Source organism: Xyrauchen texanus, chromosome 24, assembly GCF_025860055.1.
Source record: "Xyrauchen texanus isolate HMW12.3.18 chromosome 24, RBS_HiC_50CHRs, whole genome shotgun sequence".
NCBI lineage: Eukaryota > Metazoa > Chordata > Actinopteri > Cypriniformes > Catostomidae > Xyrauchen > Xyrauchen texanus.
Genome location: NC_068299.1, coordinates 24,681,920 through 24,695,350, shown reverse-complemented (window position 1 = coordinate 24,695,350; position 13,431 = coordinate 24,681,920). Strand labels below are relative to the sequence as shown.

Sequence of the window (13,431 nt, the reverse complement as noted above, 5' to 3'; positions counted from 1 at the left end):
GGAAGAAATCGAACTTGCAGCACAGCTAGAGAAAAAAAAAAAAATGGAAGGCTAGAGAGAAGAAAAATAACAAATCAGGCCCAGCCTTGAGTCAACATATGATGCTACTGGGAATCATAGTTTAATTAATATCACAAGAATTATGGATTACTCATAATATGCGACTGCAAAAACAAACAGTCAGAGACAGGATTAGCTCACTAGTCCAGCTGACTTCTGTTTGAAACTGCTATAACTCAAATATAAAAATCTGAGCCTGGGTTACTTAGAAAGTTGGGAATGAGCCTACAATTACTCTGAACATGTGACTGCATCAAGAGCAAAGCCAGACACAACATCATGTACACAATAATGTGGGAGTACCTCAACTGCTGTCAGTACGTTGTATGATGAAAACAAACTTTATTGCAGTCAAACACACAAGTAATGAAGTAGCAATAGAAAGTTAACATGGCTTTATCATAAAACTAAGAAAATTAGAGGACACAAAAATAGCTTGTCAACTTTGAGTGTCATGTGACTCACCTGGTATGTGCCGATGCCAATATGTTTGGGGTCAATCTTAATTAGCTCTGCTAAAGGGTCCTGAACACGCCTCCCTATGGACACTGAGGAGAAAGATAGATATGCTAACCACAAGGGAGGAAATTATCTCACCATTATGAGCAATTTATGCTCAAATATAATCATGAATATCTCAGGAGATCATCAATATTTACACTTTAATAAACCAACAGACTTAATTAAGAATAAATTAAGCACACATGAGCATAGATCTATGCAAATGAGGCTCTATTTGAATCATGAAAAGGCTTGCGTGGAATGTAATGCACTAAATTCACAGATTACATTCATTTTCTTGTAGTAGAAAAACTAATTTGTAACAGTAATATTGTGACAACATATCTTCTTCAGAATGAAAACCAAGTCGCCTACCCATTCTCAATAACAAAGAAAAATAAATAAATAACTATATGAGAGAGAGCGAAATAAGAGATAAATTATTATTAATATTGGTAGCTTTATTGTATGTATACATTTCTTAAATTGCTTTAAGGTAAGCCTACTTTGTCATTGCACACATGCTATCTCTGTTCACTGACATGTGCATGTCAAGACATGGGGGGGGGGGGGGCTTTCATTACATTTTTCAATTGTAGGCTAACAAGAAACATTTTTAAATCTGTGTGAAATGTTACATTTTAGCCTACTTCATCTAACATCAGTGGATCCATCCATTGGCTTAAAGTACTTGCAATCAGTACTCTATCCAGCAGTGGTGATGATTTTTATTAATCCCAGTGATGAGTCTTATTAATCTGTTCACCAAAAATATTCATTCAGATTAGTTCATTGATTTGTTCATTGACAATTTCTGCAAATTAAGCTTTTGCTCCAGTAGATGGCGCCAAATGACCATCTTTTACGATTTGAACAAGGACAAAGCAGAATTATTGACGACCGGAAATAGTCTAATTATCATTTATTAAATTTTGTGTCTCAACAATTCTACTATAAGAGGCTTTAAGCATCATAAGCGTTTCCCCACAAATGACAACAAAGCATTTTCTTTTAACTGCTGAGCATGACATTTTATCAGGCTATACAAAAAAAACTAAAAACAATACTAGCCTAAAAAACTAACTATGAGTTTTATAAAGGTCCATACATTCAGTTTGTTCATGAATGAAACTCAGTAAGACTCAAATGACTGACTCAAACTTCAGTCAAGGGGCGTATTCGTTCAGCAGGTGAAACCAATGGCTCATGCTATAGTAAGTCTTACAGACATGAAAAGCCACCAAAGCAGTCTCGCGCTTCCAGTGCAGGTCGGACAAAACAAGTGGAATGGTTCCACATAGGGGTGGGCGAAATACTAGTAGACATGATAAACCAATAGGAATTTAACAAACGGTATACATTTTGGATTATTGTCTCTATCGTGGTAATGCAAAATTGCCACATAAGAAATGTGTGCAGCACATAACACATATGCATTACACACTCTGTCGGATAAATGGAGGAAGGCGGAGGGACTGCTCGTTCCTCAAATTAATTTCAATGAGAAGATGAAAGGAGATTATGAAGGAAAAAGTGCATCCTCTGTGATGTGGAATTTCTTTGGCTTTAAAAAATGCGATACCGAGCAGAAAACAGCAATTTGTAAGGTTTGTACATCGTGTATGTCGATATATCCATGTCCATTTGCGTGTGTCTATCAGTGGTCAGCGGCTTTACGTGAGACTGATAGAAATAATGAAATGCAGTTCTTCACTGACAGCTGCATGTGTCATTAGATGAAAAGCTTGTCAAGACTGGAACGCAAGAAAAAATGCTTGAGTGACCGTCAGAGCAAATTCAATGATATTCATCCCACGCTCCAAACACACGCCGCTGTGAGATGTTGTTTCTTGAGGAAAGTTATAACAATAATCATAATAATAAAAGGGAATGAGGATGGTGGCACGAAAAGTAAAGCAGTTTTATTAAAAGTTGTCTCATACTTGCACAGCAAAATTGTACTGTAAAGTCTTAAGCAGTACTGTGAAATCCATCCAGATATTAAAGAAATATAATAACTAACCTTAACTTAAACATACACTGCTCAAAACACATTGAGCTATGGAGCTTATGCAGGTGACACAGGATCGAGTCTTTCCTATGACATGTTGCAAACTTGCCCTCACTATCTCAAACAATTCCTGTCCCTCTCCACTGTTTCTTTCTATAACAGAGATGAAACCCTCCAAAAAAAAATCAACAAAACAATGAAGTCCTTTCAGTCTAAAACTTTATATTAAATGCAGCTGAAGCAATAGCTCTACAGTAGCTACAGAATATGCCATCACGTCTCTCTGAGAGAAAAAGACACTACTAGAAACACACAAAACTCTTTTTCTTCACTACGAGTCCCCTTTTCCTGGTAAACTCTATAAGCCAAGCAAAGACACAGCCAACTAAAAGTTCTGGTCAAATAAGAACTCAATTAAAGAAAAATAAAACTCAATTTAGGAAATAACATCTGTGAACAGACCAAAGACAACATAATAAAATTAAATGTGCATAAGCCGTTTGGAGCACTTGTTCCATTAGCTTTATCTAGTCTTGTTGAAGGTCAGCAAATGAAAGTCAGATTTTCATCTTTGCTTATGTGTGAGAATCAGTGAGAGAGAGAGGGAGGGAAAGAGACTCAGACAGAAAACTTGAGACAGAATGTGAGACGTGAGATGTGTGCGTGGTTTTCTGACTGCACATTACAGAGTGGAAAGACGTGCTTTTGTGTGTGCTATACAAGGCCTGAGCTGAAACTCCATCCCTTTCCAAATATTATTTAAGGCAACAATTTCCCACAGAGTTCAATGTGAAGACGCAGTGAGGGAAGCTTTGCGATCACGCTCCAACAGCCCAACTAAAAACCTCATCCCACAGTCACCCACTTCGGCAGGCACAAACACCTTGATTTTTCAGGTAATACAGAGAGGCAACTATTCCCACACAAAATTCTCCCCCATTCAAAGTATGAACAACTTTATTGCAGGTTTGACAGTGTAGGCCGAACAACTAAAATGTCTAATATAAATATAGGCATCAAATTTTCCTTGACTACTAGAAATAAAAGAATTAATTTCACAGTGAAAACAAACTGTAACTGCTCAGAACTCAAAACTTCCTCACTTGTCCAAAAGACGGATCTGTTGAAAGTAAGCTACACAAACAGCTTGTTCTGAATACTTGGGTGTCTAATGTCAGAAATCCAAATTTATTAACAACCATCCACATTTGCACATTAACAACGCCTATTGGGTGGTTTAGAAACTCGATCCACCCAGTCACGGTGAGGTAGGAAGTATGATTTTTAACAAGGTCCCCCTGGTCAGTTCAGTCAAATCTTTGAGGGGACAAGCTTAGATTGTTTTGTGAACCTGTCGACGTAATACAGATTTTGCAAAGGGTTAGTTTTGAAGGATGAAGCAACGCAAACTATATTGGACTCAACAGCAAACTTGCAACCCGTGTATAAGTTCAGCAAAGCCCCGTTACTCATTTTACAAACAAAGAGCCATTTTACAGAAGCCTACATTTTGAGTTTCCTAACACCATCATTTTCCAAAGTATGTGATAATGGAGAGCGTTTTCAAAATGCTCCATTTTAAGTAGAGAACCATGCCGTTCTAGTGTGGATGAGAGGCATATATGTAGCAAAATGAAAATTATTTCAACTGAAATCATTAGTGTGGACATGACCAAAAAAAGGCACAAGACCAAAAAAAAAAAGAATTAATTATCTGCTGCATGTTGTCTCAACACTAGAGGTCTCTAACACTCACTGTAAGACACATACAAGGGCAGGACCTCAGGTAGTCAGAGTGCCCTCGATGTTTGTTTTTTTTATCAGTTTTCTCCAGTGTTCATTTTCCTACATAATACACATGTATTACTTTACCATAATTGCATTTATTTTTTGTAATTGTAATAATTCCATAATTAAAAAAAGTGTAGTCCCATCATATTGCAGTGTGTTTTTAATGCACGAAACAGAACACTACATCCCCCTCCAGCACATACTCATTTACACACTTCCCACATAGGATGGTCCAATTTCTTACGCCTTTTATAAAAGGGATAAATATAGCTCCCTAGTATGCTCTTACACTTCACCAAATTTATGATTAATCCCATAGTGAGTTAGTACTTTTATAGAGGAAGTCTGGTATAATTCTCAGATCCTGTTTTTGAGAACATCTGAGTGATGTCCAAATTTTTCACTGTGCTTTTTTATGTTTGGAATAGTAATGAGAGTGCTTGTGTGGTCTAAACATAAGGAAACCTTTTTAATTCTGTTTGACGGAAACATAATGGGATACACAGATATATAGAAGTGAAAATTGTTGGTTTGGAAGTTTAGGCATTTTGGATGTGATTAAAAACACAACTTGTGGTCTGCCAAGACAACTGTTACTGCTTTTGAAATCCATGTACTGACATTAAAACAAAATTTGAGATACGGATGTGGCCTACAGGAAAACAGGGACATAGTCGGTTTCAGACTAGGGAGACATGGTTGACTGAAATGGCAAGGAAAGGTCTGTCTGAGTGGGAAGTGAGTCAGGCTGACAGTTAAGGCTACTTGAACTATCTGGAGCAAGTAGCTGTGACTGAAGACTTAGGTCACTGCACTGGAGAACAAACAAACCCATCATTCAGATAGACAGCTTTCAATAAATGTTTGCAAGTTACCCACAGAAGACATATTGTCCCAGTGAAGCTTTAACATTCATGTTTTTAAGGTTAAAAAACATACATCAATGGCAAAGACTTAAACTGATATGAAAGCATATTTAAGGTTTTTATGGTAAAAACTTAAATGGCGTCAAAAAAAAAAACAAGACATCGTCAAAATATTGGGTTTCTTTAGTCTGTTTTAATTTGTACATAATTTGAGTATGTATCACTGTGTTGTTTGAAACTGACTTTAATAATATATGATCAGTAGGCCTATTTGTACAAAAAGTCTATATTTGAGTATTACCTTGTAGACTGGATATTACTAAATAACTGAAAAGTGATTATGAGTGCATGTAAAGAAGGAATATGTAATCACCTGCACTCCTTAAGTTAGGATCCATGTCAGGCATCTCTTTTACAGCCTCAGGACTCACGCTGTAGATGGACGCTCCTGCTTCATCTGTTATACTGAAAAAACAAAGACAGACTGAAGCAGGTTTCCAAGGAAATCTGAGAAGTAAACTCATGAAGACCCCAGATGATGGGGCGTGAACTTATGATGCTCCCACAGTTAGTCCAGGAGGCGACAGACCAAGGAGCCACTTTAAAATACATTTCCATAGAAAGCATGTAGCTGACACTGCAGGGCCGAAAGCTTAGAGAACACAACAACGCATGGAGGATACAAACTATAACACACCAGGTCCCCATACAGCTCTGTTTTCATTGGACACCAACAGCCATTTCAGTTTGTTCAAATCAGACCCATGGGTGACAAAGGTCGCTGGGTGTTTATTAAATGTAAGTCACAGGGATTGGATCATACAGCAAATTTCAAAAGATAAATGGAAGGATAAGGGATGTGGGTATGGAGAAAAACAAGATATATCCCTTGAAGAGAAGGAAAGTACTGAGGTAAAGGGACTTTGAAAGACTACATATTAGACTGGTTCGCTTACTGCCCCGCCTGCGGTTGTGGCGAAGTGTCACAACAGCCTTTTGTGTTTCATTGACATTTTTTTACACATTTTGTGCAATTATTATTATTATGAAAGAAGTTTTGAATGGAACCTAGGAATATTAACTGATAAGATAGTCCACCCTAAAATGAAAATTCTGAAATACAACGAAATTGACTGAGGCTATGTCTACACTAATATGTTTTCAGTTGACAATGCATTGACATTGCTATGTTTACGACTCTTAGTCACACTAAAGCTGCATTTTCCTCCATTGAAAATAGAGACTTTCAAAACCGCTCTCTAGTACTGCACACTTTGGAAAACACTGACTTTAGGAAACAGAATTTTTTATTTTTTTTCAACCGAAAATTGTGTGGAATGTGGATGTGACCGAAGGCTAACATCTTTTTTGTGTTCCATGGAAAAAAGAAAATCATACAGGTCTGGAACAACAACACTAAAAGCAATAGTTTTTCATTGAATGTATTAATGCATTTAAGACTAATGGTCTAGACAACATCTCTCTCAACACATTTCCAGCAGCATGTCTGTCTATTGTGTCACTTGCCATTAAATGTGATTTACTAATTGTATAGGGTTAGTCCCACTGGAGCGAGCTGGGGTACCCTCCTAAAAGACTCATTTGCGATTGTTAATGAATCCCAGCTAATGTTCAAAAATAAAGTTACCTCTACTAAAACATGAACCTGCTAAGAACCCTTTATTTGCATATTGCTAATACATTATTATGTACCATTTTCATTTTAAATAGCAATCCTTGAAAATAAAAATATTGACATATAAAGACGTTTAGTTTGGTAAACAGTTTATTTATTTAGCTAATGAAACATTTTGGTAATCTTACAGAACAATGAAAATATTAAAAAATATGAGTAAACACTGCCATCTAGAGGATTCATTCTAAACATGCGCTTGCTTCCAAGTATTTCTGTTACACTCAAAATGTCTAAATGATCTATGCTGGAAAAATAATTCATCCTTCACATTGGATGCAACTTCAGCAATAATATCCATATCCATTTTCTTTTTAAAACTCTGGCTCAATAGCCTTCGACTGACATGGTGGTGTATATGGTAAAAATTATTATATTTTACATGACCTCTAGAAGCACAAATTATGCAGTTTCCTGTCACAGACCCTAATAATTAAAGCATACTTTCTTGTTTATTCTCTTCCCTCAATGTTAGGATATACACAAGGGAGTAATAATAATAAAAACACATTCCACTGCACAACACTACAGGCTGGAAACTGATAAGTATAAGCTAATAAAAGAGGCCAAATGAAAATGGTTAAGGGTTAATTGTGTGTTCTTTATTTCCTGGTGTAATACTCTACCAACTGGCCACAGAGTTAAAAAGAACCTTTCGTTTCTGTCCAAGTATTATTTTAAATTTTCTCTTGATTTAGAAAAGTGGTCATTCAAAAGTAGCTGAAATAATTTACAGTACCAATGCATAAGTGGCTAGGGGTAAAAGTAGCCAACTTTTTAAATTCCCTCTGACTTAACACATCAGCAGGGATAATGTTCCTCCAAATGTTATGACCACATTTACAGAATGACCCAACAAATTAGGGCAGTTCTCCTCTGCAGCCTCAATTACGTCCACCTCATTTCTTTTGGTGCCTAAGGCTTCTTTTAACATTGCCAATTAGTGTCATCATACCCATGACAGGATGCAGAGGCTTTTTGACATGGACCTGCAGTATGACTGGTGTCCTCATTTTATTAGACCCTTTCCCCTCCTCCCATAGCTGATGACAGTATTAATGAGCACTGTCATATGACTGAGGGGTCAAGGTGGAGCACGTTATTAATAAGATTAACAGATTAAACAGATTAAGATGCTAAATGCATGCCAATGTACACAAAATACAAACATATAAAATTAAAACGTAGACATATGTAATTTTACACATAGGTTTAAGACTACCGGTATGCTAAATGTGAAAAATCATACAAATAAAACTTGGATTTTTAGACATGAAACTGCGGGATGACCAATGTCATCCAAATCATTCTTACCAGCAATCACACACAGAGAGCTGGTCTGCTGATAAGGGGTGAAAGGACAGTGGTTGTACTCTCCTCTGACATCTTGTGGCACCGTGCCAACCCTGAGGGCAGCCGCACAGCCGTCTTCCCATTTGAAATGACACAACCAACAGGGGACAGGCCACTTACAAGTGCTCAAAGACACACAAATGTGCACAAAGATTACCAATTTCTCTTTTAGTCTTTAAAACCTTTATCGTCACCAAACTAAAACTATATTCATTGCTTCTGTAGAATGTTTCTGCATTCTTTCCACCACCATGTTATGGGTAAGCTACCACTGCTGCAGAATGGACTTTTTAATAACAATATGTCATTTTCCACCATCGGGCTGATTCGGGCTGTTTCTTTTTCCACTGTGGTGCGTAACAGATCTGTCTTTTGGCGATGGTATGAAATGTAAACATTGTAGCGATACTAGCAAATGCAGCGTGATACGGAAAGGCACAGGGTTATCCATAATTTGCTGAGGGCTTGTGTTTACCACTGGACAAGAACATGAAGAAAGGTAAAGTTTCCCAGACTAGCTAAAAAGGATATTTATTGACAAAATATTATATGAAGTATTATATGAAAATAGTGTATGAGAATGCATTGATGTATTTTGAGTTTAAATGAGCTAGTAATCTATTTCACTGATGAAAAAGGAGTGTAGAAAAATAAATGTGGTCTACAATACTAGTTAAACCATCATAATAAAATAATAAAGATAATCGAGTCGCCACGTACAAAAGCCATTCTACCAGCACAGTTGAGTACAATTAGCTAACCGTGCCAAGAATTCCGGGCAGAGATCGGTTCATAAACATGCCTTGCTGAACCATGCTCCAGTGGAAATGATACTGTAACCATTCTGTACCGTGCTCAGAACCATTCGGCCGATGGTGGAAAAGGGGCTAATGTTTTGCCGTTTAAGGTATTTTAAATGGGACCAGCGTTATTTTACTAAGGTTATTTGAAATAAGAATGATGTTTATGAGAAGAAATTCAATCATGTCTGAAATAATTACAAGGTCTGCAAGGGTTGCAGAGAAAGCCCTGTAACATTCTGACATGGATATGCATCATAACTACCAACCACTTCACTTCATTAAGGGCATGGCTGAACTTGACAAAGGGCATGATGTACAGCAGGCAGCAGTAGGCTGTCTGCACTCGACCCGGCCCGAGTGGACAAAAAGACTTAAACAGTACGAGGTGCCGACACAAAGACAAAACATGCCTGCAAGTGTTGTAGATGACTTGATGACCCCTGAGGTCTCAGTCACTCAATTACACATATCCACACATACACACTTTAGGGACTATCATGTCTCTATGAGAGTCCCCGGGCAAAGTCATAGCCAAGCCCCCCTAACAGTAAGTAACTGGTATTCTCTGTGTTTGTCTTCATGCTCTAGGCAGGTCCATCTACACCTTCCAATGTCCCTGACCACTGGGTGACATCAAGAGATGGATACATGCTTTGATACTTGTCTCCCACCCCCAACACCACCTTATACACATGAGCTAATTAAAATCATTCATCAGATCCATTGGTACACTGTAAAGATATCATCAATACAGTAACTTGATACACAAACCTGCAGACAGAAGATTTAGAGATAGAAGGAAGATGTCTGCTGTTCTTGACCATATGGGTTGGGGGCTATAGATGTAATCATATGAAGACATTTATGCCATTTTTCTCTGAAAAAACTTACTGTGATCAACAGCTGAGCAATAGGGCCCACATCCCAACTGTGGAAACTATTAAAAGAACTACAGAAAAACACACTTATGCAGTATAGTACATACTGTTATTAATTGCATTAAGAAAAATCTTCTTTGTCAAGTCCTCAGAATCTTTTTTTTTTCCTTCATGAATTTAACAAGATTTTTTGCTGTATAAACAGAAAAACGAATCCTAAGCTAGAAAAATGTAAATAAGCTTATGTATAATATAGATCCCCTTCTAATAAACACATTTAAGAAACTCACATTCAACTCTAAAAAAAAAAAAAAGATGACAAAAAAAAAATTTCTTGGACAACACAAACATAAATTGTATTTATTTTTATTTTAATGGACACTAAGTTGATACTCAGATTCTTTGAATTATATAGATTTAAAGTGATATCTTAAATTGCACCATAGCACTATCAAATCTAATGTGCCATATGTAATAAATATAAAGTATGCTGAAGTCTGACTTGTAGAAAAAAATATATAATAATCTTTGCCAATTACTCACAGGCAGCTGACCCAAGGGATTCTGTCCAAGAGAGAAAAAAAAAAACTCATCAGATATCAGGCCGATGCCAAGTCTCAAAACGATGACATTTTTGCCTTGAAAAGGGCCAAAAAAAACAGGTGTCAAAGTTCGTCAGTCTCACAATCTATGCTAGAGGGTACGAAGGGCATAGTCAGTGTGGAGGCGCAGTTAGCACCACGTTCAAGCTGCCACCACCACACAAGTCTGAAAAGAGCAAAACCTCACAGTCACTCACATCAAACTGGTGGCAGATGTTCATCACCCCCTCGACTCCCGTTCCTCCCTTAATCACCAATATTTTCAAACAACTGCTGCAGAGAGCAGCTGTCCAGGTTAGTAGATACTTCCCTTTGAAACGTATAAGGGCCACTCAGGATGGTATTGGTTACAAGTTGGTATCCAGACATTAATTTCAAATGTTCAAAATGTTTTCATTGTAAGATCTAACATCTCTGGATCCAACAAGTTTCGTTCCAACTAGTTTCAATAAATTCAGATTTGATGGTTTACACTCCAGACTGCAATTCAAATTAATTCAAAGCGCTCAAGTGTAACCCATAAAAGTTATTCCCAGAGCTTTTTGCATTTTAATTTCATTGCAAATATAGTTCACAGAATTGAGGAGTCCATGTCTTGATGTTACTTGCATTTTATTTATGAAAATGTAGAAGGTCTATAAACCACAACCTAAAATGGCAAACCACAAGTAAATGGGGCATGAAATGTGCAGCATGTTAAAAACTTCACTGGTGTGGATTGCATCCAGTTGTTCTGACATCACAAGAGGCAATTATATAGAAATTGATAAATGGGGATTTGGCATCTAGGTTTAAGGCAATGAAAACTTTCAAGCAGACCGCTTGCTTGATCTCATGATTGGCTGACAAGAATCAATACGCACGAGGAGGATAAGGAGTGACACTGTATTGTCCATGTCCGTTAGTCTGGAAACTTAATGTTAAAGTTGCAATGTTGCTTCGCAACCTTACACAGTCTTTACTTTTATTAATTAAATTAACTACATTTCTTTGTTTTTCTTTTTCTCCCTAATTTAGAATGCCCAATTCCCAATGTGCTCCAAGTTCTCATGGTGGTGTAGTGACTCGCCTCAATCCAGGTGGTGGAGGACGAATCTCAGTTGCCTCCGCATCTGAGACAGTCAATCCGCGCATCTTAGCACGTGGCTTGTTGAGCGCGTTACCACGGAGACCTAGCACGTATGGAGGCTCACGCTATTCTCCGTGGCATCCACATCATCAAAATTATGTACTGATTAAACGAATTAACTCCAATTATTCGCATATATTCATATTTACTGAAAAGGCCCCAAAATAAAGATTTTGTAAAAAATAAATGTATTGTTAAATAACTATTTTAGCTATATGATGGTGTTGTAGGTCAAATACAGACACTACTTATCTAAATACGATTGAAATCTTAGAACAAATCTAAAATGGTGCAGTTAGAGACATCAATTAAAGGCCCATAATGGCCAAGCAAACACAGACATGAACAAATTTCCAAATATTCATGTAACATTAATATTGGGTGGGTGGGGGGGGTCAAGGTAGTTGCTCATGGAGCAACTGATTCTGGTTGCCCTCTGTAATGCGGACATCTATCCATCAATGAGCCATTAGCCGAGGGCCTGTGACTGGCAAATATTCCTCCTCATTCCTCACTGTCCTAATCATCCTACCCAGAATCCTCCTCAGAGCACAAACTTTCCTCGTGCAAAATTTTAGTCATCCAAGACCTTGCAGCCAGGAGTGATCTCACCACACTAGGAGCAAGCTGGGATCTTAAAGCACCACAGTAAAGGACATGAATATATACACACAATTAAGTGTAAAGGAAAACGCTAACAACATAAATCAGAACATGTATGAAAATCATTAGCAATAAAAATACTACTTAACAAATTAAAAGACATTCAAGCATCCTTGAGCTTGGGAAATTATCTAATAATTATAATAAATGGAAAATTAAATGGATTAATTGAATCCTGTATATTATAATAATAATAATAATTGATTCAATTTTAAGGTGCAAGAATTTGATAAGATTCCTGCTAAGATTCTCTCATCCATACTGACATTGTATCTGTCAGGTGTTAAAGACTCTGTGTAGATGAGTCTTCCATTTATAATTTGCAGTGAGGGGTAGCAACTCTGATACCAGCAATTTAAGGAAAAAAGAAAAACAAGAAAAATTATGAAGGAGAGAGCTCCTGTAATTCCTCGTCCCCCTGCACATTGAGTCTAATGACCAGAGACTGGCCAGCTGGTGGCAGAGAGTATGCCTGAGGGGAGAAGAGTGCTCACTGCTTCCATCTACAACCTTAAGAACTGACAGAGCTGTCCAATCAGTCTGTAGCCAGAGCTCAGTATCAGGATCACTGTCCTGAGAGTCAGGAACACTACAGGCTTCCTCGTTAAGCAAGATACATGTCATCTTGTCCTTCAGGGGCAAGAGGCAATGTCAGGGCCAAACATTAGCAATAACCTGAGTCAGAGCAGCACTGTCCCTTGAATTTATTACACATTTCCAAAATGGGAGATCTAAAATACAAAATGAACTAATCACACCCCCCAAAAAAATGTGAGTGCAATGGCTTCAAAATCAAGATTTTATGAATGTTATAAACAACTAAGTTAATTTGTATTTTTAACTTACCAGAACACACACGTTAGTGAGATATGGTAGAATACAAGCTACAGTTTATGTATGGCTTTACCTGAAGAGCAGGTTTAGTCTCCAGTTATAACTTTACATTTTAGTAGTCATAAAATATTTATGTTGTCAGCACTGCAATGTGTTTGTTTAACAGAAAGGTGAAAAGGATACTAATATTTGAGAACAAAACTGCATTGAGAGGCTATTTATGTCAGAACTCAGAAGCACCGCTGCT

The 13,431-nt window shown here is 37.3% G+C and overlaps 1 protein-coding gene across 2 annotated transcripts in view; it reads right to left on the bottom strand.

The window, feature by feature from the left end:
- LOC127617874 (S1 RNA-binding domain-containing protein 1-like) overlaps positions 1–13,431 on the bottom strand; it is a 76,028-nt gene that overhangs the window by 36,567 nt on the left and 26,030 nt on the right. For both annotated transcript variants that reach the window (XM_052090009.1, XM_052090008.1), the window contains exons 15-16: positions 5,603–5,694; positions 526–608 (exon numbers count right to left, since the gene is read on the bottom strand). In XM_052090009.1, the coding sequence (XP_051945969.1) occupies positions 526–608; positions 5,603–5,694 (175 nt within the window). The remainder of the gene's footprint in view (positions 1–525; positions 609–5,602; positions 5,695–13,431) is intronic.